Genomic DNA, 25,750 nt, shown 5'->3' on the forward strand with positions numbered 1-25,750 from the left:
TTTGATCTCCTTTGTTTTTGTTGTTGGGCGCAGGTTTATCATCATGTAAATAAATGATGTTAACAAATTTCGAAGGGGTAGCATGGTTTTGCACCTCACTGACACACTCAGAACGGTTCACTTTCAAGACACAGGTGATGTCTTCAGCTGTAGGTCAAACAGAAATCAGGATCCAGGTGTTGAAGAGATCTCCTTCCCAACATGGTGGGCTTCCAGTATAAATTTTTTAAGTGAATTTCTCAAATGGTGCAAGTTTTTATGTAGGTGTATTGGCAATCATATAAATGGTACATATGGCTGTCCAGAATGACCGCAGTTGAAAGTGCTTTGAAAAATTTCCGAGTAATCTGGATCAGATCCAATCACAAAATGAATCAATTGCTGTATTTGGGAAATAATCAATTGATTAGTTTCTGTGAGTATTGCCAGTTGGCTTTCTGTACCTGAACAGGATAGTTTTGAAATGCTTTGCTTTGAACCAAAAAATAGTTTGATCAATCAATTTCACTCACTTAACAACAACAAATTACACAAACGTATTGTGTTCAATGTATAAAGATAGTACGATACACTGCAGAAAGTCAGCAACGATCCTCAGACAGCACCTTCCAAATGCATGACCACTTCCATCTAGAAGGACAAGTGCAGCCGATACATGGGAACACCATCCCGTGTAAGTTTGCCTCCAAGCCACTCATCATCCTGAATTGGAAATATATCGCCATTCCTTGCTGTTGCAGGGTCAAAATCCTGAAATTCTCTCCTGAACGGCATTGTGGGTCAATTTACAGCAGGTGGACTGCAGTGGTTCAAGATGCCAGCTCACCACCACCTCCTCAAGGGCAACGAGGGATGGGCAATAAATGCTAGCCAGCCAGTGACACTCACATCCCATGAATGAATAAAAAAGATTTTACCCAGACAAGTAATCGGATTAGAATGAACTCTGCCACAACAAAGAGTGCGGTTAACCAAAAGCTTGAGGTTTAAAGGAAGTTGTTCAAAGTGAAGAGTGAGATGGAGAGGCAGAGAGGTTCAAGTCAGGAAATTGCAGAATGTGGGACCAAAAGGAATGACAGTGCATCTGAATGCGATGATGGAAGCAAATGAACAGATTCATAAAACCTAACATTGAGAGGAATGGAGTTTTCAGGAACTGTTTGTGTGGCATGAAAATCTTACAGATATTTTGCTCATAAATTAATAGGCAATGGTTAATTTCAGCTATGTTGTTTCCTTAACATATGGAGACTTCAGTTGTGGTGCCATACGGAGCACGTGCTGCATACAAAACCTACATGTAAAAGATTTTATACTGCATCTTTTAATGTATGGTCAGCTTAGAGTATTCATGTTGTGCAAGTTAACGTGCCACCCTCTCATTTTCTAGATTAACCACTTATTGAAAAATAGCATTTTGTTTGATTTTACATCAAGATAATTCAATGGTTACTCCCAATATGAGTAGGGGAAAGATTGTTAAATGCTTCCCTTACAATCTCAGCTGGGAGCCTAGGAGATATTGGAAATGGCCTCATTGTCTGAGCTGGGGAATGAAAAAGAAAACAGTCTCCATTAATAATTGAGGGAGATGTACATGTTTGGGGGCACGGTGTGGTGGGAGGTGGATTGAAGACATGAAGAATAGAGTGCAGGTGGGATGTTTGGAGTAAGAGGGGGCAGTGGGGTGAGGGGAGAGTTGTAGTGGGAGGTAGGAAGAGAGGGAGAGTAGAGTAGGAGGTGGAGTGAGGAAGTTGGAGGTAGAGAATAGGTGGTTAGGGTGAGTGTTGTCTGTGGAGAGAGGGGGAGGTGGAGTGGGAGGTGAGGTGAGGGTAGGGTGGTAGGTGGAGTGAGTAAGGGATGGTGTGTGCTGAGGCGAATGGCTTGGTGGGGAGGAGACTAGCTCAGTATTTTTCCATAAAAGCTGCAGCATATGCTGTGACAAAATACATTTATTCTGCAAATAACTGGAGGCAAGGATGGAGCCAAAATTTGTCTAAGCGTTTTAAGCTTCCTGCTGCGCTCCTGTCTTCATAGTTACACGATGTCTTTCATTTACCAAGGTGAGAAATTAACTTCCAATGGCAAAATGGGTGGCATTGTTGCCTGTTACACTCTCCAAAACCCAGGTGGTTTGTATGACAGACAACCAATCTGCAACAAGCCTTGTTCCATCACTGGTACAAGCAGAAGTCCGTCCTTTAAGAATTTTGTTTTCATTTGGTCAACTGTCATTCCTTTCTTTATATTTATCATTCATTGCCATTTGTTTGACATCCCAGAACAAATTATGATGTGAAATGCAAAGGGCATGGAGCCAGTCTGGGCAGCAGACTGTGTGTGTACACTGCCTGGTAACTGGATTAGTCTTAATCCAAGTTAGCAGGCAGGAAGCAGGAAGACATAGCAAGGCATTGTGTTTCATCTGATTAAGCTGATTTGGATCCATATGCCAGCAAAATAGATTGCCCAGAAAGGGTTTACTAAGGTTCAGATGCAAAATAGATCAACTCCGGTGGAGTGTATATAAACTCAGAGAGTCATAGAGTCATACAGCATGGAAACAGATCGTTCAGTCCAACCCATCCATGCCGACCAGATATCCTAAATAAATCTATTCCCATTTGCCAGCATTTGACCCTCTGAACCCTTCTTATTCATATATCCATCCAGATGCCTTTTGAATGTTGTAATTGTACCAGCCTCAAACACTTTCCTCTGGAAGCTCTGTCCATTCATGCACCACCCTCTGTGAGAAAACTTGCCCCTTAGGTCCCTTTTAAATCTTTTCCCTCTCACCCTAAACTGATGCTCTCCAGTTTGGGAAAAAGACCTTGTCTATTTGCCCTTTCCATGCCCCTCATGATTTTATACACCTCTATAAGTTCACCCCTCAGCCTCCACTGCTCTAGGGCTACCTAATTTTATAAAGTGACTGAATTAGCCCCAAGTATAACATAAGAGCATGGAACCATGATGAGACCACTCGGCCCCTTGAGCTCGGTATGCCATTCCATAAAACCTTGGCTGATCTGACTGGGACCTTAAATCTCATTTCCTGCTCACACCTACACTCACCCCCATAGCTTTTGACTGCCTTGCAAATCAGAAACCTGTCCAATTGAACAATCAGTCTCCATTGCTCTCTGGTGCAAAGAATTCCAAAGACTACCAAGTCTCTGAGAATAGAAAATCTTCCTCATCTCCAACTTAAATCTTCATCCTTAGTCAAGGAGGGAAATACTTGCACTGGAAGCTGCTTTGTGAAGGCTCACTTCATTGATTCCGAGAATTAAGTCTTATAAGCAAAGATTGAGCAGGTTGGACTGCATTCGTTGTGGAGTCTGAAAGAATGAGAGGTGATCTGATTGAATGACGAATGGTATTAAGGGGACTTGACAGGTTAGATGCTATGAGAATATTTGCTCTCATGGGGGAGACTAGAACTAGGGCACATGCTTTAAGAATAAAGGGTCTCCCATTTAAGATTGAGATAAGGAAATTGTTGGGGCTGCATTAGGCAGATTTTGACTTCCAAGGGATTTCAGAGTTCTGGTTGGGGGATTGGGGTTTGCAGCAGAAAAGTTGAGTTACTGCTGCAATTAAATCAGTCATGACCTTGTTAAATTGTGCTCATTGACTTCTCCATCTTGTATTTCATCATCATAGAATCATAGAATCACTATTCGATCATGGCTGATATGTTTTTAACTCATTCTCCTGTCTTCTCGCATAACCCTCGATCTACTTACTAGCTAAAAATGTGTCTATCTCCGTCTTAAATACATTCAATGACCTGACCTCCACATCCTTCTGCAGCAATAGGCTCCATAGATTCACCACCCTTTGGCTGAGAGTCCCTGTTGCCCTCTGCTAACGATAATACATGAGGTAGCCATTCATATAAACTACAAAGGGTATTTATCTCCAAGACAACATATCAATAATCTTTCTTCCCAAAGGTAATCCCATATTGGAACTAGCCTACAACAAATAACAGTCACCATCCTGTCATGAAATCTTCAGGACCCATCTTTAAATTGATTCTATTTAAAAGTATTCATTATCGGGATTATCATCTCAGTTGGTTATGTATAGATTAGCTGGCATATTGCCCACATGTATGCTGACAGAATGCACATATTTGGTTGTGATGCTCACTTAGCCAAAGCAGGAGAACAAAGACCCCTTTTTCTGAAATGATGCCTCCTAATTTGTAGGTACCTCCTAGAGGGGTGAGCATCCTTTCAGCATCTATCCTGCCTAATCAGTAAGATCAGCAACCATTCTTCTAAGCTCCATTGAATTTGGCCCCATTTTTCTCATAAGGGAAACATCGTATAAGGTTACAGGGACTGAGATGAGGAGAAATTTCTTTGTCCAGAGAGTGGTGAGCCTGTGGAATTCTCTGCCACAGCAAGCAGTAGAGGCCAAACCATTGAAAGTTTTTGAGAAGGAGTTAGCTACAGTTCTTAGTCTAAAGGGATCAAAAGGAACAGAGAGAAAGTGGAAACAAGGTACTGAGTTGGATAATCAGTCATGATCATATGGAAGGACAGAGCAGGCTCAAAGTGCTGAATGGCCTACTCCTCTTATTTTCCATCTTTCTAGATTTCTAAACCTCTGCATCCTAGGAGTGAATCTTGTGAACTTACTATGATTGGGTAATCAACCTCTGCCACATATGTGATGCTTTCCAAAATTTCATTTGCTTCATGTATAGAGGAGATTTCATTAAATCAATACACATCAGGCTAATGACTAATTGCCTCTTGGTATCCACGCCACTGAGGCAGCCCATCATTTCATCACTCTAGGCTGTTGAAAGATGGATATCTGGAGCTTGTGACAATGTTGTGCAGTGATGTTCCCTTAATTTAGTTTTCTTGGATCCCAAGTAAAACTCATGGTGTTACCAGAATCATTCTGCAAATGGCAACTGGTAATTTGAAGCATATTTCTCTATTTTCTCAATAGGACTGGGGAACTCTTCAGTAGTATCAAGCTATGCACCTCCTATTATGTATACAATAGGTTACAGTCAGGGTAAGAGTACGTTGTATGCTCCCTTATTTTGCTCTGTTGAACAGTTGCAGTGACCTTCTTTAGTGCATGAGTTCCTACAGACCCATCTAGTCTTTGGAAGAACCATTGTAACAGTCCAATTTATAGGAGGCTTCCAACTGAGCCAAAACTACTTTTTATGCTGATGTTTCATGAAATCATTCATACAAGATCTCACATGAGATGTGAAGTCTGTTGGTCTACATAAATCAAGTTCAGTGGAGAAAAGTAACTCGGTTTTCGTTGTTAATGCTTTCTTGTGTTTAGTACGGCAATGTTCAGATTCATTTCCTACAGATCCATCTGTTTGTCCTAAACCGCTGGAAAAAGTTGCGCAAATTCCTATTTTCCCAGTTACTCCTAGCACATATTTGCCATCTGGATCAACTTCTGTGAAGGACATTTTCATTGCCTTTCTAGAATCTGGCTCTTTTTAGTTGCCGAATGCAATACTATTTTTAGTATTTGCTTTGTTCTTGTTTTTGCTCCTGCAATTACCACTTCATACGTGCATGCCTGAAGTTATATTTGTCTTCTAAACTGTCGTGAGAGTTTTACTTTGTGATCTGCTCACTCTTCACTCTGCAAACCCTCCTGGTTTTAATTTACAGGCAATTCACAGTTCTCCATGTTCCTATGTGCACGTCCAATCACTTGTTTTTGCATTGTGCTAGCTTGCACATTGCTTATTGCCCTTTCCTTGGGTAAGTACATCACTGGGCTATCATTAGTTTTACTTTCACTCTTGCTGCTCTCCCATCCTCAAAGACCATCGTTTTTGTTGGACAATGTGGTCTTTGTGTCCACCCACAGGTTCATCCAAAATAACATGTTCAAGTCTGCACAACTGGAAATGAGCCAGATTCTTCAATAAGTATTTTGGGTAGCGACTGCACAGCTAACATATAGGCCACCAACTGTATTACTTGTGGAAATTGTAGATTCTTGTCCAGGAGAATAGAAACAATAACAGTTTTGCCAAATTTGCATGCTTTTTTTTAATGTGGACTCCAACCCTCTTAAGATTTCAACTTATGTTCCCTTTTTTCATCATTGAACACTTAGCTCCTGCTTGACTCTCCAGGCCTGAATGCAGCTGAAGCCAGGTTCTCACCATTGTGGGATTTTTGGCACAAAAACTCTAACTGACCACAGATTTCACATTACCTTCTTTAACAACAATAAAGCTTGTATTGTTTTCCTAATGTTGGGATTAAGGTTTTTCTGAATGTTGAATAATGAACATACTTCATGGTGAACTTCAAAGGTAGCAATCTCACACAGTTGTGAACTTTAGGTACAAAATGTACAAACTCTACTCCATCTGTTTTTGCTGACCAGGTCCTAGTTGGTCTGTCCTCTTGGGGTAGGCTGCCATGTGGTTTGAGACTTGGGGTTTGGTCTTACACTGTGGAGAGAGGACTCCCTTATACTGCACTGTCTCTGTTCTTAGTGTGTTGTCTCTAAGTCTCTGCCTCACCAAGACTGACTATTGTTTAACTCTCGGATATTCCGATGAATGTTTTTTATCATATTCTACTTGAGACTGATCTTTGTAATGTAGCTCTCTGTATTTCATCTTCCCCTTTCACAGTCTCGGGAGTGAAGCCAATGTTCCAGCATTTGATAATTACCGTGCCATTCACATATGCCTTCTCATAATGCTATCCTGTGACCATTCTATTCCTAATGACTCTATGCAGTATCATTTCATAGGTAATCGCTTCCGGACATCATATCTTCAAGTGATGGAGTTTTTAACAGTGTGAGTAAACAGAGGCAGGAAATTGGACTTTGCTATTTTATAAAGTTTATTTTTAACAATTAATATAGTTAATTTTGTATCATTTTCCTAAAACCTGCCAGAAAACATGTCTTTCCTGTTTCAGATATTCACATCTTTCATGGCACAGTTGCAGCAAATCTATTGCTTTTTGATGGAAGGTAACGGAGAAAAAAGTCAGACATAAATGAATTTTCCCATTATCTGTGCACTTACCCTGTTTGTAGGGCAATCGAGGTGGAAGTGTGATCAGCCAGAGCTATGCCTTGGCTTGTTATTAATAATTAACAGTCTACTGGGAGATTCATTTCTGCCCTCAGAGTTATTTTTCTCCTGTAATCTATAGGCTTTTGAAACTCAAGTTGACAGGACTAATCAAGATTTATTTATTTACTTCATATTTCTTCCTGTTTTTTTTTGTCTTTAAGTGTCCTGCATTGTTTCATGCTCCACTACCTCAGTACTTTATATTATGGGAGTTTGTGCCTAATTAATCACAAGGTAGGACACTCCAGTCTGTCTGAGAGCAAAGATAAGAGAGGTGGGCAGGCTTTCTGTTCTACTACCTCATCTTATACTGCATTAGTCACAAAATACAAAATAGCAGAATCTCTCATGTCATGGTGGAAAATATCCTGATTTTTAAAAAATAAATACTGCATAGAATCCCTACAGTGTGGAAGCAGGCCATTCAGCCCAATGAGTCCACACCACACCTCCAAAGAGCATCCCACCCAGACCCACCTCATGACCCTACATTTCTCATGGCTAACCTACCTAGCTTGCACAACCCTGAACATTATGGGCAATTTAACGTGGCCAATCCATCTGACATTTTTGGACTGTGAGAGGAAACCGGAGCACCCGGAGGAAACCCACACAGACACAGGGATACTGTGGAAACTCCACACGGACAGTCACCCGAGGGTGGAATCAAACCCAGGTCCCTGGCACTATGAGGCAGCAGTACTGAGCCACTGTGCTGCCCCACATATGCTCATCTCACATGAAACACAGCTTTTGCACTATGCTGCATCACTGGCTAAAGTCACCAAGCTTGAGGGATGTATCCTATCTATCTTTAGCTACTAGTATATAGGGGCTGGTGATTCTTTGGTGTAGCGGGGTCCCTGACTTACGGACGCTCATATTTACAAACATGATCTCATTCAGGGGTGTATGAATAATCACTTTAAAGATCCACTGTAAAAATGTTTCAACTTGTTCACAACTTGGGGACTGCCTGTACTAGTTTCAAATCTTAAATGCTTAACCTTCTCTCGTTTAAGACCTGGTCTTTCAGGACAGCCTTGGGCTCTTAGTTGAGGATCGTCTATGTTTTTTTGAAAAATATGTTGCCATTGGAGGAAACCCATCCTAAAATGGACACTTGAATAATGTTGATTGTATTGTTGATGGTGACTGATCCATGTTTGATTTTGCCAATTTGTTCACCGACCTAAGCTTTTGTGCTGAGGTTCCTTAAACCCATGAGTAGAGTCAAGTAGCTGACTCCAAACGACAGAGAGAAGATTCTAGAATGATCTAGGGTTCTTTGCAAGGACCATATGTGTTGAAACTCATGTAGAGATATCAAAGTTCTGTAACTGAACTGGACTCATTTTTGCTTTCCTGTGCAACAAATCAAATAAATAAGCTATGTAACCTGGCAAATGCAATGACAAATATACATAACATGCTTGGACTAACTAGATTGTGTAGCTCAATAACAGATCAGGCACTTGGCCTCTTTCTGTGCAGTTTCATTATTTGATTCTAGTGACAGAAATGTCAATAATTTGCAAGACAGTTCAGCTGAATCCAAAGCTGGGAGTGACAGACAATCAGGGCTCAGTTTATTAGTGGGAGGGAGTAATAGACAGTGTAGGACATCACTGAAATGAGAAGTTGCTTTCAATATTTGGTTCCCACCATGACATGGCAATTGTGGGGATGATCGGATCTACCAGTCTCAACCATGGGTTGAGAGACATAAGAAGCAAAATGTCTGGAAAAATCACGTTTTGATGCTTGTAAATGTTAAAAAATTATGGAAAGCATGAGGGAAATATAGGAAAGGCAATGGTTTACAGGAAATTTCTAATTCCATTTCAGGAGTATAGCATTAAGAATGTTGGGCACAAGAAATAAAATGCTGTCCCCTAGATTTGTCATTATAGTTCAACATTCCTCATGGTTGAATTTTAGCTTTACTTTCATCTTAAAAACGCATTTAAGTTTTAAGCCATGTGTCATGCTCAAATTAATCAACTTTAATTGTAAACTCCAAACTAAAAAGAAGAAAACTTGTTTTAGAGATGGAAGTGGCCTTTTAGGACTCATTCCCAGAAACCTCATGGAATCGGAGACTCTGTGAATATATTCAAGGAAGTTTGGCATTTAATTCACATTCTTTCTGGGTTTTGAATATTTTTACTTGTGTAGAGTATCCATCTGCATACAGCAGGTTTAGACAGCCAAACTGATGTGTAATGTATATGAGTTGCCGAGTAACAAGCGAGCAGAGTTTCCTTTGGATATTGGTTCAGTAATTGTACAGATATTTGCATACTATCAACAATGAAATCTTGACACCCAAATTTATCAATGAATTGGTGAGTCAACTTTCTGTTGAAAAACTCCCCATCAAGGGTTATGGGCCAAATGCTGGCATATGAGACTAGATTTATTTAGGATATCCGGTCGGCATGGACAAGTTGGACCTACAGCATTGAGACAGGCTCTTTGGCCCAAACTGGACCATGCCGACCAAAATGTTGTCCACACTAACCCCATTTTCTACTGGGGCTTCCAAAAACAACAATAAACTTGGATTTTTGTACTGAACTATTGCAGGTAATGTTAATGCCTCCCTTCAGGAAGCAAATGAAGGCTCAGTTTCGTGACCAATAGACCAAATAAAAACAGAACGTTCTGAAGAAATTCATCAGGTCTGGCAGCTTCTGTGGAATGTAAAAAACAGAGTTTGTGTCTTGAGTCTGACATGACTCTTCAACTTGGACTCAAAACGTAAACTCTCTTTCTCTCTCTGCAGTTGCTGCCAGATCTGCTGATTTTCTGCTTTTATTGCAGATTTCCATTATTTGCAGTTGTATAATGGAAATTAAACAAGATTCTGATGCGGTTAGCCAAGTGGACCGCATAGAATAGGAGTTCTCTGATGGGGGGCTGTTAGTCTCGTCCAGTCAGGAGCCCTGGCTGACAGATAAGAACAGGTGTGTCAGACAACCTGTTCACTCTGAGAGCTGGTTTGAGGACTCTCCACGTGTAAGTAAAGGCTGACTTGGTGACGGGATACCGACCTCTGTGGAGTTATTTCAGCAGTAGTTTGTTTTTGTCAGTACATCAAATATTGGCTTTGGTGAAGAATAATATTAAGCAGGGTGTGAATTAGATACTTGATACTATCAATTGCCCTTTGGATGGGTTAGTTCAAAAACTGCTGCTAAAGGCATTGATAGACTATAATTGAAATATCAACATGGGTCACATTTATCTCTTTTTTGCCAGGCTATAGGTCCAAACTCCACTCTTGGTCTCAAGCACACACTTTTGAAATAACTCCATAGAGGCCAGCATCCCGTCACCAAGTCACTCCTTATTTATCCATGAACAGTCCTTGACTTTAGTACTGCTTCTTAACAGTCAGCTGTTGAGTGTCAGCATCTCTGACACTCCCCTTTTTATCTGTCTGCCAGGACTCCCTGATTGGACCAGGTTAACATCCTAATCAGGGAATTGATATTCTGTGAGGTCCAGTTGGCTGACCTCATGGCAATCCCTACATTCCTCCCTATCTGAGTTCGAGGATATTTGCCAGCCCATTCCCTTGGACAGCCCTCTGAGGTGTTTTAGCCATGGTCAGGTTCCTCCGACTCAGGGTCCGATACGGGTAGCATGTAACGCATGAGAGCTCGCCTTTTGTGCCAGAATAATCTCGGTAAAATTTCACTGTAATCTTCTGGCAGCAAAGGCGTCGGGACAGCTACATCCATCTCTGATACTGAGGACAAGTTGAAGCTGGACGGACAGGGTGAACCCACAGGTTCTCGCAGCCTTACTGACTGTTCTGTTTTGCCGCTGCACTGTTGCAAATTCACTGCTGTCAGATGGCCAATCTGCTTGTTTAGACCTAATCAACTTTATATGTTACTGGTCCTGACTTCTCATCGACCACACCTCTTTATCCATGAGGGGTCCATTTCGATGATTGTTACACCAAGCTTTGTCCACTGTACCAAACTGTCTCTCTTTCTTGGCAGCATCTTTTTGTCTGGCATTGGTGTTCCTGATACATTTCACCACCCTCTCCCAAACGTCCAAGAAGATCAGACTTAATCTGGTGTGGCGTCTTCTTCCCATGAGCAACTCTGCTGGTGCTATTCCTGTAGTTGCTTGTGGGGTTGTCCTACATTCAAATAAGAACCCTCTGTCACAGCTTCATATCTAGCAAGGCTTTCAGCTGTTTCTTTAAGTAAGCTTTCAAACTGTGGACTACTCTTTCTGTCAGGCCACTGGCTGATGGGTGACATGGACCTATCGTTACATGATGAATCCCATTCAACTTTAGAAAATACCTAAATTCCCTGCTGGTAAACAATGACCTGCTTTATCTGTGACCAACACCTCTGGACTCCAAGTATTGAAAAAAAATCCGCATGATTTTCCTATCATTGTCCCTGTGTTTTGTAAGGGGCCCACCTAGAGTCCCTCTGATCAGAATATGTCCCGAGTGAGGCTATGCAATTGTCTGCACTCAAGTGGTGTTCCCCAAGCTCAGTCAAACTGGCGAGGGTGACTATTTCCATCAGAATACCCTGACATTCATATGCCATACTTGCTGAATTTTCCAATGATAAAGCCAGTTGCAGTGCCTGTTTGAAGTTCAGTTGGGCTTCAGCTAGTAATTGTTTTTGCATGGTTACATCATTAATCACATATACTCACTGAGTTCAGAACATTGAGAGGGGACCTCACTGAAATGCATAAAGTTCTGACTGGACAGACTGGATGCAGAGATAATGCTTCCCTTGATCTGGGCATCCAGAATGAAGAGTCACTGTCCCAGAATACAGGGTAGGCGTTTTCGGACTGTGATAAAGAGAAATGTCTTCACTCTGATGGTGCTGCACTTGTGGAGTTCTCTGGCACAAAAGGTTGGGCATCAAAATCACTGAATGTATTTAAGAAATAAGTAAATAGGTTTCAAGAAGCTAAAGGTATCAAGGGGTTTTGGGGGAGAGAGCTGAAGTATGGTATTGAGACAAAGGATTAGCTATGATCATGTTAAATCGTGGGATAACCTTTCTGTATGAGTATTGTAAGGATTATTAAGATAATGTAAATAGTGAGAGGCTATCACATGGAAGTAAAAATTCAGATACTGTGACTACTTCCAGCATTCCTTTTAAATGAGAAAGTAGTCTAATGATGCGAATTGGTAAAGACTACTACTTCTTGTTGGATAGTTCCTGAAAAATGATTATTAATTTTAAAAAAGCCAATAAAAGAATGAAGGGAAGGGTGATGAGAAGTTTATTTTTATCAGGCATTGTTGAATAATAATTTGCCATGAGGCATTGCATCATTAAAGGAACACTTGATAACTCTTTGAATCAGGTGACTATGTGGAGTTTGCAATTCTCCCTGTGTCTGCATGAGTTTCTTCTAGGTGCTCTGGTTTCCTCCCACAATCCAGAGATGTGCAGGTTAGGTGAATTGGCCATGCTAAACTGTCCATAATTCTTGATTAGTGGTGCTGGAAAAGCATAGCAGTTCAGGCAGTATCCGAGGAGCAGTAAAATCGATGTTTGGGGCAAAAGCCCTTCATCAGGAATACAGGCAGAGTGCCTGAAGGGTGGAGAGATAAATGAGAGGATGTGTAGTTTCGCTGCATTAGTCAGGGGTAAATGTAGAGTAATAGGATAGGGGAGTGGGTTTGGGTGGGATGCTCTTTGGAGAGTCAGAGTGAACTTGTTGGCCCAAATAGCCTGTTTCCACACTGTGGGGATTCTATGATCAGATAATAATTGACCAAGTTGTGTGTGTGTGTGAGAGAGAGAGAGGGGTAACAAAGAAAGAAGGAGGGAAGAAAACCATAGACTGATTTTTTAAAACTTAGAACTACACATGCTGTAAATCAGAAACAAAATCAGAAACAAAACCAGAAATTGCTGGAAAAGCTCAGCAGGGCTGGCAGGATCTGTGGAGAGAAATCAGAGTTAACACCTTCCTCTGAGGAAGGGTCACTTGAATTGAAATGTTAACTCTGATTTCTCTTCACAGATACTGCATGGATGAGTTTTAGATGCTTTAACAAAGAGGTAGCCCAGACTACCATTGTATACTTTCTCTTAGAAATTCAGTTGTTAGAGTGATAGTCATGGAGATGTGTAGCATGGAAACAGACCCTTTGGTCCAATTTATCCATGCCGACCAGATATCCTAAGCCACTTTAGTCCCATTTGCCAGCACTTAGCCCTCTAAACCCTTTCTAGTCATATACCCATTCAGATGCTTTTGAAATATTGTAATTGTACCAGCCTCCACCACTTCCTCTGGCAGCTCATTCAATACATGCATCACTTTCTGCATGAAAAAGTTGCCCCTAAGGTCCCTTTTAGGTTTTTCCCCCTCTCACTCTAAACCTATGCCCTCTAGCTCTGGACTCCCACACCCCAGGCCTACTTACCCTATGCATGCCCCTCATGATTTTATAAGCCTCTATAAGGTCACCCATCAGCCTCTAACGCTCCAGGGAAAACAGCCCCGGTCTATTTCCATATTTTTGAAAATACTGCATAGATAGATTAGCTGCCAAAACTATGCTGGATATATACAACTTGTATTCAACAATTTCATATCTAAGCAAATACTTAAGGACTCAAACCACTCATGCCAAAATTGGGGACAGAAAGATAGGTACCTCCAAGATTAGATTAGATTAGATTAGATTACTTACAGTGTGGAAACAGGCCCTTCGGCCCAACAAGTCCACACCGACCCACCGAAGCGCAACCCACCCAGACCCATTCCCCTACATTTACCCCTTCACCTAACACTACAGGCAATTTAGCATGGCCAATTCACCTAACCTGCACATTTTTGGATTGTGGGAGGAAACCAGAGCACCTGGAGGAAACCCACGCAGACACAGGGAGAATGTGCAAACTCCACACAGACAGTCGCCTGAGGCAGGAATTGAACCCGGGTCTCTGGCGCTGTGGGGCACTGTGCCACCGTGCCGCCCACCTCCAAGTATTATTTCAGGGCACTTCTGTGAAAAGAACAACAAATTGAATACTGGTAATATATTACATTTATTCATATATCATTAGCATACACTAGTGTTCATCATTTAAATAACAATTGCTTGTATTTCACAGTGGAGTGCAACAAAACATTAATTTATTACTTTGAGAATGATATACTTCATAATTATGCAGATGAAAAACCCTACCCTATTCCTGTATTGTCACGATAACTTACATTGAGATGTCACAGCCATGCATTGAATGCACTTCTGTCAATAAAGGTGGGGGAATGGCACAGGAGTGGGTTTTGCTTTTCTGAATAAGAGGCAGCAATTCGCTTTACCATTAGAAAGTGACACTGGGGCTTAATGAAGGTCACCATCACATAATGTTCAAGGACATAGAATGAATCTTAGTTCAACTATATTCCATTCTCCAAAATGCAAAGTGCTTCATTGAACCCAAAAACTTAAATGACTTCATGAAATATAAATTGCCCTGTGTTACTTCTGTGTGTTGAGGTTAATGTGGAAGAAAAAGTATTTAAGCTGCTTCACTGCAATCATCCTTAAATGGTCTTCAAAGAGACACATAAAATGAATGCAATCTTTGGTCCTATTCATGTTGCTGATCCTTACAAACCAGGAAGGCTCTAGATTTAATTCCCAGTTGTCCTAAGTCATCTGGTTATAGATGGGGCACTGCTTCTGGTTTCAGTGCTGGGGTTAAGGAGGAAAAAATATCAGCCAAGGTTACTGGGTCCTTATCGTTACCCACTGACTGCTACTGCAATAAGGAAGTGCGTTTAAGATTCTGCTGTTTTCTATCTCTTGCAATGGCACTACATCTCATTTGATCCATAAGCAGCACAGCGCTTTATCTGACACCTTGCACACTTCAGGTAAGAGTTCATGTTGCAATGACCTCAGGCTGGGGTTTTTCCCATCTTTCTGAACATGTCCGAAAAAAAAGCATTAAAAGTGAGAGCCCCTACTTTCAGCATTTCCTCACCAAGTGGAGAGACACTGTCTGAACTGGAGCTAAAACATGGTTAACAAAGTACAACAGTACATACTTTTACATGTGCCAAATCAAGATATTCCACGCGAGTATCATTGTTTTAGATAAGCAATAGCATACTACAACCGAGAAAAAGATGCACAGTTTAATAATAACTGGTGCCTGCATGGTTATGCCTTTTTCAACATTACTTAGTGTATCAGACGCCAGTGCAAAGCACTCTACAATACACATTTGCCAAGTTATTTGTTCTGAAAGCTCTTGAGGCTTTGAGTGCAAATCACTTGCATTTGATCTTCAGTACTTCAGAATTTTTTCACAGAATGGTATGGTCCCCAACACTATGACCAAACATTGTTCCAAACATGACCTGTAGGGAGAACAAAGGGAAGTGAAGATTTCAAGTACTGTATGCGTTTATAATATAGTCCTTTTTTATAGCTACAGCACAAAATAAGTTGTGCTACACTCCCTTCTTTGTAAAGGAGAAGATAAGAGTCAAATTGGTAATCTGTTTTCCAAACTTATAGTTTATTAATGTATAATTGTTTCAGGAGTGATAATAATATCTACCAGTTATCTGCTTAAATGCTCCACTATCTAATAACAATACTGTTTTACTGGCTGTGTAAATATTTTTAGTACACACAGAATCATGAATTTCATAAATAATAGAGTTCATAAAAGGCCATCACAGTGGTTCAGTGGTTAGCACTACTGCCTCACAGTGCAAGGGATCTGGGCGACTATCTCTGTGGAGTTTGCACATTCTCCCTGTGACTGTGTGGATTTCCTCTGGGTGCTCTGGTTTCCTCCCACAGTCCAAAGATGTGCAGGTTAGGTGGATTAGACATGGAAAATGCAGGGTTACAGGGATAGTGCAGGGTGTGGGACTGGATGGGATGCTCTTTGGAGGGTTGATGTGGAGTCGATGGACAAAACGATCTGCTTCTACACTGTGTGGATTCTATGAAATAAAGAGCTATAATAAATCTGTGCAAATCATTGAGTCAATTGGAATGCTGTATCCACTTGGAAGAAATTACTGGAGACAGAGATTTACCAGATTAATTTCAGGAATGGGACAGCTTTAGTTATGACAAAAGAGCAGAAAAATGAGACCTGTCATCAGAGACATCTAGAAGGAGATCTGACAGGTAGCTCTAATAGGATAAAAATACTTCCATTAGTCAGTGAAACAACAACCGTTAGCTAGAAATTTATGATTACTACCAAAATAATAAGAAGGGAAGAGAATTTTCTTTTACAGAGGGTGGTAAGTCATCAGAAGCAGAGGTGGAATGACATTGCTTCCATATTGCTTTTAAATAACTGAGCTACACATTTTTAAAAACTCAGGAATGTCTTGGAAAAAGACAGCACAATGGGAATGACTGAATGACTCTCTTAAAGAGTTAGCACACGCAGTGTGATATATAATGGTTTGACTTAACTATTCCAAACCTGATGTGAAAATCACTCATGTTGATACCACCTTATGAAGGAGAAAGTACTTCCTTCGTCTTCAGAGGGAAAAAAAAGCAAGCACCACAAGGGAAAAAAAATAACTTTCACATATTAATGATAAGCCTGGCTCCATTTTCAAACATCATCTTATCTTTCCTCTGATCCAATAGCTTAAAGTTTCAAATCCACAATGATTGACACATCAAGGTTCTGTGGGATGTTATCTTTCAGTTGAGTTATTAAGCAAGGTTTATGCACTTTCATGTGTACCAAATATGTTCACATTCTAAGGTATTTCATTTGTTGGATGTGAAATATTTTGGGTTCTACATTCTGTTGAGAGGTTATGTGCTGAGAGGATGTTGCCCCTCATGCGAGAGTTTAGGGCCAGAGGGCATAGTCTCAGAATAAAGAGACAACAGTTTAAGACTGAGATGAGGAGGAATTTCTTTTCTCAGAGGGTTGTAAGTCTTTTGAACTCCTTGCCACAGAGAGCTGTGGGGCAGAGTCCTTGTGTATATTTAAGGCTGAGGCAGATGGACTGTTGATCAGTTGGAGAATCAAGGGTTATTGGGTTAAGGCAGAAACGTGGATGTGAGAAGTGTGAAATCAGCCATGATCCTGGTCAATAGTGGAGCAGGCTCAAGGGCCTGAATGGTCTATTCCAGTTCCTATTTCTTACGGTCTTTAGGTTTTAACTTAAAAAGGGCTACGTAGGAACATTTAACAATGTGCTTACTACTGCCACTAGATGGTCCCACAGTTTCAGAATATTCAGTAAGAATAGTGGTATGTTGAAGAAAAATTAGAGGCGAGCAGCAAATCAGAGAGAAATCCCTAAATAACTTCATAGTCGCCATTAGTGGGTTTAAGTATTTAACTAATGAAGATCATGTAGTAGGTTACTGCAGCATTCGTAATCATTGCACAACCAATGTGCAGTCAAGCAATTAAACTACAAAGATCTCAACTCATTTGGAAACGGCTCTACATTAAACATTTTAAGCTGTTAATACGTTGGGCAGAATTAGGATAGGCTTTATGTCAATGTTTTATATTAATTTCTATTGTTGACCTTGATGGAATTTGTTATGATAAGATCTTGCACATAAAAATTGATCTTAAAACAAGAATTCTCCAAATTAGATTCTCACCTTCCATTTTCTCTCTAATGTTCCATTCTCATTCCTCTTGACAATCATGACTTGTGCTTAGCCAAGACCCATCCCAAAAATGTCCATCACACATTTTCATATACAATAAATATATTCTGCTGATTGTGTATGTGCTGATGCCAGCTACTCGACCAGACAGTCAAACTTACATACTGCATCTAAAAGGATACTCCATGCTTGGAATAGATACAGAGAAGGGTACTTGATTTATTGAAGAATTTTCAAAGAGAAAAGACCGACAGCCTGATTGTTTTCTCACTTTTAAAGAAAACAGAAAACCTAGAGCTAGGTATTCTAGAGTGACTGTTTACATAAACCATTCTAGGATTTGTGCTGCACGATGTATTTCCCAAATTATCATTTCCCAATGGCTATCAAATGAACATTTTGCTGTATGCTCCATGCTCCAACTATTAATAGTTTAAACAAAAAAGTCTACTTTTCTAATCCACCTGGTCAGAGATGTTATTACAGACAGGTGAGATGTGAATCCAGACCTCCAGGTAGGGACACTACCACTGTGCTGCAAGAGCTCCTCTAACTGTTTGCAGAACGGAATTATAGGTTATGTAAGCTATTTTACACATAAGTGAATTATATTTTATTTTCACAAGGGATTAGTTGAGGCAATTTCTACGTATTAGGTTGTTTAATTTCAATGAGAGTATGTTTCTTTTTCTCAGTAGTAACATCATTAGTAGGCCAATCAATTTACTTTCTCATAGAATGCCTCCTGATCCCAGTACATGGGCGTGAAGAGAGAAGGGCCAAGGAAGATGGGTTGGTGTATGAGGTGAAATGGAGGCGAGGGGATGATTGTGGGTATACCAGGTACATGGGCATGAAGAGAGAAGGGCAAAGGAAGATGGGTTGGGTGTATGAGGTGAAATGGAGGTGAGGGGGATGATTGTGGGTGTGTAAAGTATGATGGGTAATGGGAGATAACTAGATTGGCATGGGAGTGGGTACAGGGACATAGATTGACATAATGGGGCATGTAGGGTGACGGGATTAAGGGAGTGATAGCAGGAAGGATGCTTTCTGTTTAAATCCTTATTTTAAACTTAGAACATAGTGCTATGCTCCCCAGGCAGACAAAAGAAAGTGAGAATTGCACACTTTTTTATATTATTAAGGTGGGAAGCACTTGGAGCAGGCAACTAGAACAAAATGCATTAATGTTTTCAACTGAACTATCTGACAGTCTGGTCAAACTAGTCAATTGTGGCTTTCTTTAAAAATAGAATTGGATGATTATCAGAATAGAAAACAATTTTACAGGGCTGTGAAGAAACATTGGGGGAAGTGGATCTAACTGAGTAATTCTTACAGAGAACTGGCATGTACACATAGGCAGAATAGCTGCCTTCTGTGCTCTAATCATTCCAAACAGATTTCTGTTAACAATGGATTCCAATGGAAAACTGTGAAAAGTGAGATCAGTGGTCTCAAGGAGTCATCCAGCACAAAACTGTTGTTACATACTCATTGCTCAATATGACAGATGGTCCTGGCTCTTCAATACAAACAGAATTGCTTGCAGTGATGCCACAGGTTTTGTGACCCCCTGTATGTGCAGTAAATACAGGTTGTGGTGGCAGCAAACGTAACCTTTTAAAATTCACAGCAAGTGCTGGCAAGTATAAAGAAATTCTAACTTAGAAACTTGGAAAACAAATCACCATATTTTTTGGTATGGAGTCAACGATATTGAAGACTCAGGGGTTAATGTTTCCCTCCCATTGGATGTGGCTAATAGGGAAAGCCTAGTTATTGGTGCTTAATCTAGAAAACACATCTGTTGATATGAATAGGACCTGATCTCTTCAAGATATTGTGGGAATAATGCATCTGTTTAATACTGTACAGGGTTTCATTGATTTCCTGGGGGGTCAGCAATGTTGTTTGTTGTAACCTAAGTGCTGCTTTTCATTGCTAGGAGCCGTGCTATTTGAACAGGTTTCTCTCACTCTGACTTTGGCTCAGGTTTTGATACCTGAGCTGGAAAGACCAAAGAGAATTATTTTCTTCATCAGGACCTGGGCTCATGTTTGAGATTTGCCTGTTTGATAGTCAGCCCACCTTGCTCAAAGCTCAACAAATTGTACTTTGTGTCCAAATTAAAATCTAAGATTCAGCCAGAGGTTACTGCCTGTGTGTGACTTCTCCCAGCCACAGTGAAAATGATCACATGCTGAAGTTTGTGTAGTACTTCATAGGATACTAGATGCCTCAAAAAGAAGAATTCAAACATCTTTATTAAACGTTTGGAATTAAAATAGTGTGCTTAGCTACTTCGTAGGAGGGACTCATATTCAGTAGTGGCTGCAATGGGTCTGAATATCTGGTATCACATGGAATATCAAACTAATCAGATACAACTCAGTTCATGCTCTTGGTCAAGATATATTTCTCGCCTATTGTCTATTTTATGTTTACCATCTATGCAGAGGTGATAAGTCAGCTTCTAAATGTGTAGCAGGTTTTATTCAGAGTGCTTTAGTTTAAAATGTCTGCTGGAAGTTTCAGCTTCAGATTCCAAATATTTCTACAGCTTTATGGACTTTACTCAGAGTCTCTTCCAAGATTTAACCAATCGAGTACTGTAAGCATCAGTTTTAAACAGACTGACACATTCGAACACAGAACGGCTCAATGCTGCAGTGTTTATAAATGATGTAACATCTATTTTACACTCCGTATGTGTTCATGATGATTAGTTATGTGTCACAATGGTAGGATGGGGTGGCACTCTCACAGCAAACAAAACACCATTGTATCAGAAACACTAGTTGACCTCACGCCAGGGACAACAAACATCTGAGAACATTCTAGGAGATTTGTGAAGTTGTATGAAAGTGCAAGCAGGGAAGGGCCAGCTTTGAGGGCGTGTGACCATTACACTGTTCTATTGTTTGGTGTTTGATTGTGTGTGTCTGTTGACTCTTCCCTGTTCTGTGTGCTATTACTCAAGTCTGGGTGTGGGTTACAGGGAAATAGAAACTTAAACAATCATGATAAAGGAAATATTTTTACAACATGTAAATAAGGTTCCTGTTGAGACATAAAAACTGCTGTGTCATTTCTACATATCTCCAAGGCATTAGATATAACAAGCATAATTTTTCTAATTAATAAAATGACGAGAGAAAACCAAGAAAGATGTGGCAAAAATCAATGTATGCAATTTAATTAGCATATGCACAATGCAATTGCATGTAATTAATGGCCTGTTTCTCTGTGCAGTCCTGCCAATGTGCAACTGATGTGTTCATCGTGAAATGTTCTGCCTATGCAATGAAAGTTGAGGTCAGGGCTGTGGTAGTACTGAAGATGACTTCTTGATGGACCCATTTATCTCCAGTGAGAGTTGCAAGCAACAAAGGCAGAATTTTCTCTGTCAGAGTAGAAATTCCAGACAATTCTTGCCTCTGGAGACCTGATCCATGAAACAGTGCTTTGCAAGTTTGAATTTTGGGTTCAGGGAGGGCACTGAGTTTTATGGGAGACATTGCTACCACCCCTGAAAAGAGTTCAGAGGCCACCAGCTGTACAGATTCAACATGTAAAGTAAATCACAAAACGTACAGTCAACCATCATCAATTGCACACCCCATTCACTCTTATCCATGCTAACCCATGGCATCTGATGACTTTTCATGCCAACCTATGTACCACTCATTCAACATGACCTTTTATAACCCCCTATGCCAATTTAGTACTGATGGTTCCATCAAACTCATACAGTCTCTTTAGAGCCCTTAGACCATATCATGCCAACACATTGACTTGCACTTACATACCTATTCAGCAATTAACTACGAGGATCAGAACTTGGGACCCAAACTGAGAATAAAATAACTTTTGCAGCATTAATCTTGTAAGGATAACTCTCAGGTATACATCAATAGACAGAATAAGTAAGAGCACTGATTCTTTCTTTAACACTGCAAAAGGTTTTGTTTCAAATATTTGAAGGACAGGAGATTTAAACATCGTTCCCTTTGACAGTAACAATGTGCTTCACAGTGACAATGAGTTTATCTCCTTGTTATTCATAATAATGTCTAACTTTAACAACCCATATTACATTTCAAAAAGGGGACCCCCATCTCTGTCAAAGGGCATCTGACCTTTCCTGAAGATGCCATGTGACAAATTTGAAATGGTATGTTTCTCAACAAGTAATTTTTTTTGGATACCCTACTGGTGAAGATTGGATCAGCTTCATAGGGTAAGAAAACATTGACAAATTTTGATTGACAAAGCTGTTTGCTTACCTGTTCTAAATCCTGATCGTTATCATTTTCATCACTTGACGTGTCTTCATTAATATAGACAGCTGCTGCACCAGAAACCTAAAGAATAACCAATGGGGATAACTTTTGAAGATTACTAGTGAAACACTAAGACTAATCATTTAGTTAAAGTAGAACACAGAACTGCCGATACTGAAATAAAAACAGAAATTGCTGGAGAAACTCAGCATATCTGACAGCATCTGTGGACAGAAAACCGAGTTAACATTTTGAGTGCAGTGACCCTTTGTCAAAACTATTAACCATTTAGTTAAAGCAGCTACAGCCGCCGCAGCAGAGGAGCTGGACTATATTGTAAAACAACTCCTGTTTGACACAATACTGCAGCATCTTTCCTTTATTCTTTGATCGAGTGTGTGTGCCCTTAGCAGAACCAGCATTTGGTGCCCATCCTAACTACCCTTGCTTGGCCATTTCAGAGAACAAATAGGAGTCATTCATATTGTTGCTGGTCTGGAGTCACAAGTAGACTGGACCTGGCAGTTTTCCTTTCCTAAGGGGAACTAGTGAACCAATTGGGTTTTTTCTAACAATAAATTAGATTAATTGAATTTAATTTTTTAACCAGTTGCAACAATGGGATTTGAACCCACTCTCCCAGAGCATTAACCTGGGGCTTCAAGATTACTAGTTCTGTGGTGTTAACATTACGCCACCATTTCCCCCATAATAACTGTTGTGATTGTAATGAGGTCAGCCAGGTGGACCTCATAGGGTATGAATTCCTGATTGGGGCTGTTAATCTGGTCCAATCAGAGAGCCCTGGCTGATAGATATAAACAGGAATATCTCCCTTTTTGATTTCCTGAAAAACCTTCTCCTCTGTTTTTGGCTGCACTTCAGTCCCATGCTCCTGATCTTTGGGCACCCGGTACGGAGGAAGGAGGGCAGGTCTGAAGACCTCCTCGTGGGTCTGCTCCTGGGCCTGGCCAAACTGGCCATTAACAGGTCCAGGCAGCGGGCCGTGGAGGGGGTCGTTAGGGCCGACTGCCTGCCCCTCTTCCGCGGTTACGTTAGAGCCCGGGTGTCCTTGGAGAAGGAGCACGCGGTGTCCACCAACACCCTGGAGTTGTTCAGGGAGAGGTGGGCGCCGCAGGGAGTGGAGTGCATCATTTCTCCCTCCAATTCTATTTTGATTTAGTCCCTACCCTCCCCTTCACTGTTTTGATCACACAGCACTGTCCCTTGATGTGAAGGGCAGTGCTTGTCACTGGCCACCCGGGTGTTTTCCTATCTTCCTGGTGGTGGAAATTGAATAAAGATTGGTGCACTTTGTGTCTTTCACTGTGTCTCACACCTGCACACACACACCATGGGTGCTGGGGATAAAATAAGCACTACCGCACTTAGGTGGCAGTGTGGGGGTTAAAATAATAAAAAAAGGGATATTAGAGTTGGGCGCCGCAGGGGAAAAAGAAAAAAGAAAAAAAAAGAAAGAAAAAAAAATTAAAAAAAATAAACAGGAATATGAGACGTTCTGTTCTCTCTGAGAGCTGGCTCTGGGGAAGCTGGATCAGTATAATGCCCATGTAAATAAAAATGACTTGATGATGGGATACCTGCCTCTGTGGAGTTATTTTAATAAGCACTGGTGCGATGGAATAATTTCCAATTACCTTGCAGTAGAGAGATGATGGCCCTGTGATCACTGCAGTAACTGCACTCCCAAACAGACCACTTAAGGGCAGAAATAGGCCACTTGGCCCCTTTAGTCTGCTTTCATCCATAAGGAACATGGCTCATGTGACTGTGACCTCAACTCCACATGCCTGTGAGATGCCTTGGGTACCATTCTAATGGTGCTATATAGATGCAATGTATTGTGTTGCTGTCTTGCTTTTTTGACTGTGAGTGAAGCCACAATTAGTCTGGTTCTGTGGAGTGGGAGCAGGTCCGGTAGGAAGGCATTATTTAGCAGAGCCCTTGAACCCTAATTCAATGGCTACACAGAGAATATTACATTCATTCTATAAAACATATTACAAGCACCTTCATACAGTACTCTGACCTACATTTACCCTCCCATAGACTGTTTTTTTTAAACTTTTATATTGAGTTAACCTTGACACCACAATCTGGCAAATATCACTTTAGTTCCCAGATAAAAGGAGTCGTTGGGCCAGACGTGAGGTATAAATTATCAGAAATATACAAGTGTACACAGTTTAGCACTTCAAACATCAAACAGAAGGAGCAACATTCCAGAGAGACAGGGCGTTATTTTGTGAGGAATTACAGTGCCCTTACCTCAACCTATCACTTGAGGTAAGGGCAGATGAAAAATCAAGACCACTTCCAGTGAATGTAAAAGATCAGAAATTATCACTGTAAAGAAAAGCAGGTATATTCTCCTGCCTTGTTACAATCATTACATCCCTCCCCCTTCTGAGTCCGAGGACATAGGCCGGTTCTTTGTTTTTGTCGCTCTTCCTCAGGTATTTTAGCACGGGGTCAGGTTTCTCCGACTCTGCCTCTCATATGGGCAGAATGTAATGCACAGTAGCTGACCTCTTGCACTGGGAGTGTCTCAGAAGAAATTTATTCTCTTCTCCAGGCAACATTCGCTGTATCCATCTCCGATTCTGAGGTAACTTTAATGTTTAATGGAGAGAGAGAACTCACAGGTTCTGGGAATTGGAAATGCTATCAAGGAGCCAGGAAACTTTTGCTCTCACACCATTTGCAGCTTTCAAATGGTTCACATGCTTTTCAGGACTATCGCACCTACCCGAACCTTATACGCTGTTGGACCTGACCTCACATCGATTATGCGTCTCATCCACACAGTGCCATTCCCATGGTTCTGACTTCAGGAAATACTCAAATTCCCACTGGTCAGTGATGGTCCATTATCTGTGACCAACACTTCTGGGAGTCCATGTATTGTGAAATATGCATAGAGTTTTTCTATCTTCAATCCCGTGTTTGATGAAATAACTCCTTATGCTCAATCCAGGCACACTGAGTGGGCACCCACATGACTAGGAACATGGAGCGCATGAAAGGACCTCCATAGTCGATGTGTTATCGAGTCTGGTGTTTACCTAGCCGTTCCCCTGAATATGGGGGAGCTGATGGTGGATCTAGATGGCACTCTGGGCACTGACCAATCAACATGGTTGTGTCTGCATCCAATCCTGGCCACCAGACATAAACTTCTCACCAACATCTTTATCCTAGAAACCTCTGCATGACCCTGGTGGATTTCAACCAGTATCTGTTGGCGACATTTGCTTGGGAGAATCAATCTTGCTCCCCACAATAATAAGCCATTCACTGCTATGGTCTTGTCGCACCGGGTCCAAAAAAGTTTCAGTGCTGATTGTAACGGCCCTTTGGTTTCCCCCATCACCACCAGCTATTTCAGTTATGCTAGGGCTACATCTTGCTGCATCCAAAGTCTGATATTGTCAGCTATGAATCGAAGTGTATCCAGAAAATGTAAAACCGTTACAAACTCTTCCAGTTGCAGTCTCACTGGTGGTGTATCTGCCATCAGGAGGCAGCTCAATGCATCTGCAATTGCTACTTGGCCTTCTGGACAGAGTTCCAACTTGTAATTATACGCATTTAGTGTTAGAGCCCACCTCTGAGTTCGACCTGAAGCATTAGGCGGTACTGCCTTGTCCTCTTTAAATAGACTGAGCA

The 25,750-nt window shown here is 41.0% G+C and overlaps 1 protein-coding gene and 1 long non-coding RNA gene across 4 annotated transcripts in view; one reads left to right on the plus strand and one right to left on the minus strand.

Annotated features, from left to right (window-relative positions):
• The window catches only part of LOC148145090 (uncharacterized), a 66,679-nt gene that overhangs the window by 3,611 nt on the left and 37,318 nt on the right, over positions 1-25,750 (plus strand). The window lies entirely within an intron of this gene.
• Positions 14,169-25,750, minus strand: part of LOC122563099 (solute carrier family 26 member 9-like) — a 112,121-nt gene continuing 100,539 nt past the window's right edge. For all 3 annotated transcript variants that reach the window (XM_043716529.2, XM_043716525.2, XM_043716527.2), the window contains 2 exons: positions 22,064-22,141; positions 14,169-15,511 (listed from right to left, as the gene is read on the minus strand). In XM_043716529.2, coding sequence (XP_043572464.2) covers positions 15,458-15,511; positions 22,064-22,141 — 132 coding nt within the window. In that variant the 3' untranslated portion in view covers positions 14,169-15,457. The remainder of the gene's footprint in view (positions 15,512-22,063; positions 22,142-25,750) is intronic.

Source organism: Chiloscyllium plagiosum, unplaced genomic scaffold (assembly GCF_037043375.1).
Source record: "Chiloscyllium plagiosum isolate Xiang-an unplaced genomic scaffold, Cpla_swu_hap1 HiC_scaffold_26, whole genome shotgun sequence".
In the NCBI taxonomy this organism is placed as follows: domain Eukaryota; kingdom Metazoa; phylum Chordata; class Chondrichthyes; order Orectolobiformes; family Hemiscylliidae; genus Chiloscyllium; species Chiloscyllium plagiosum.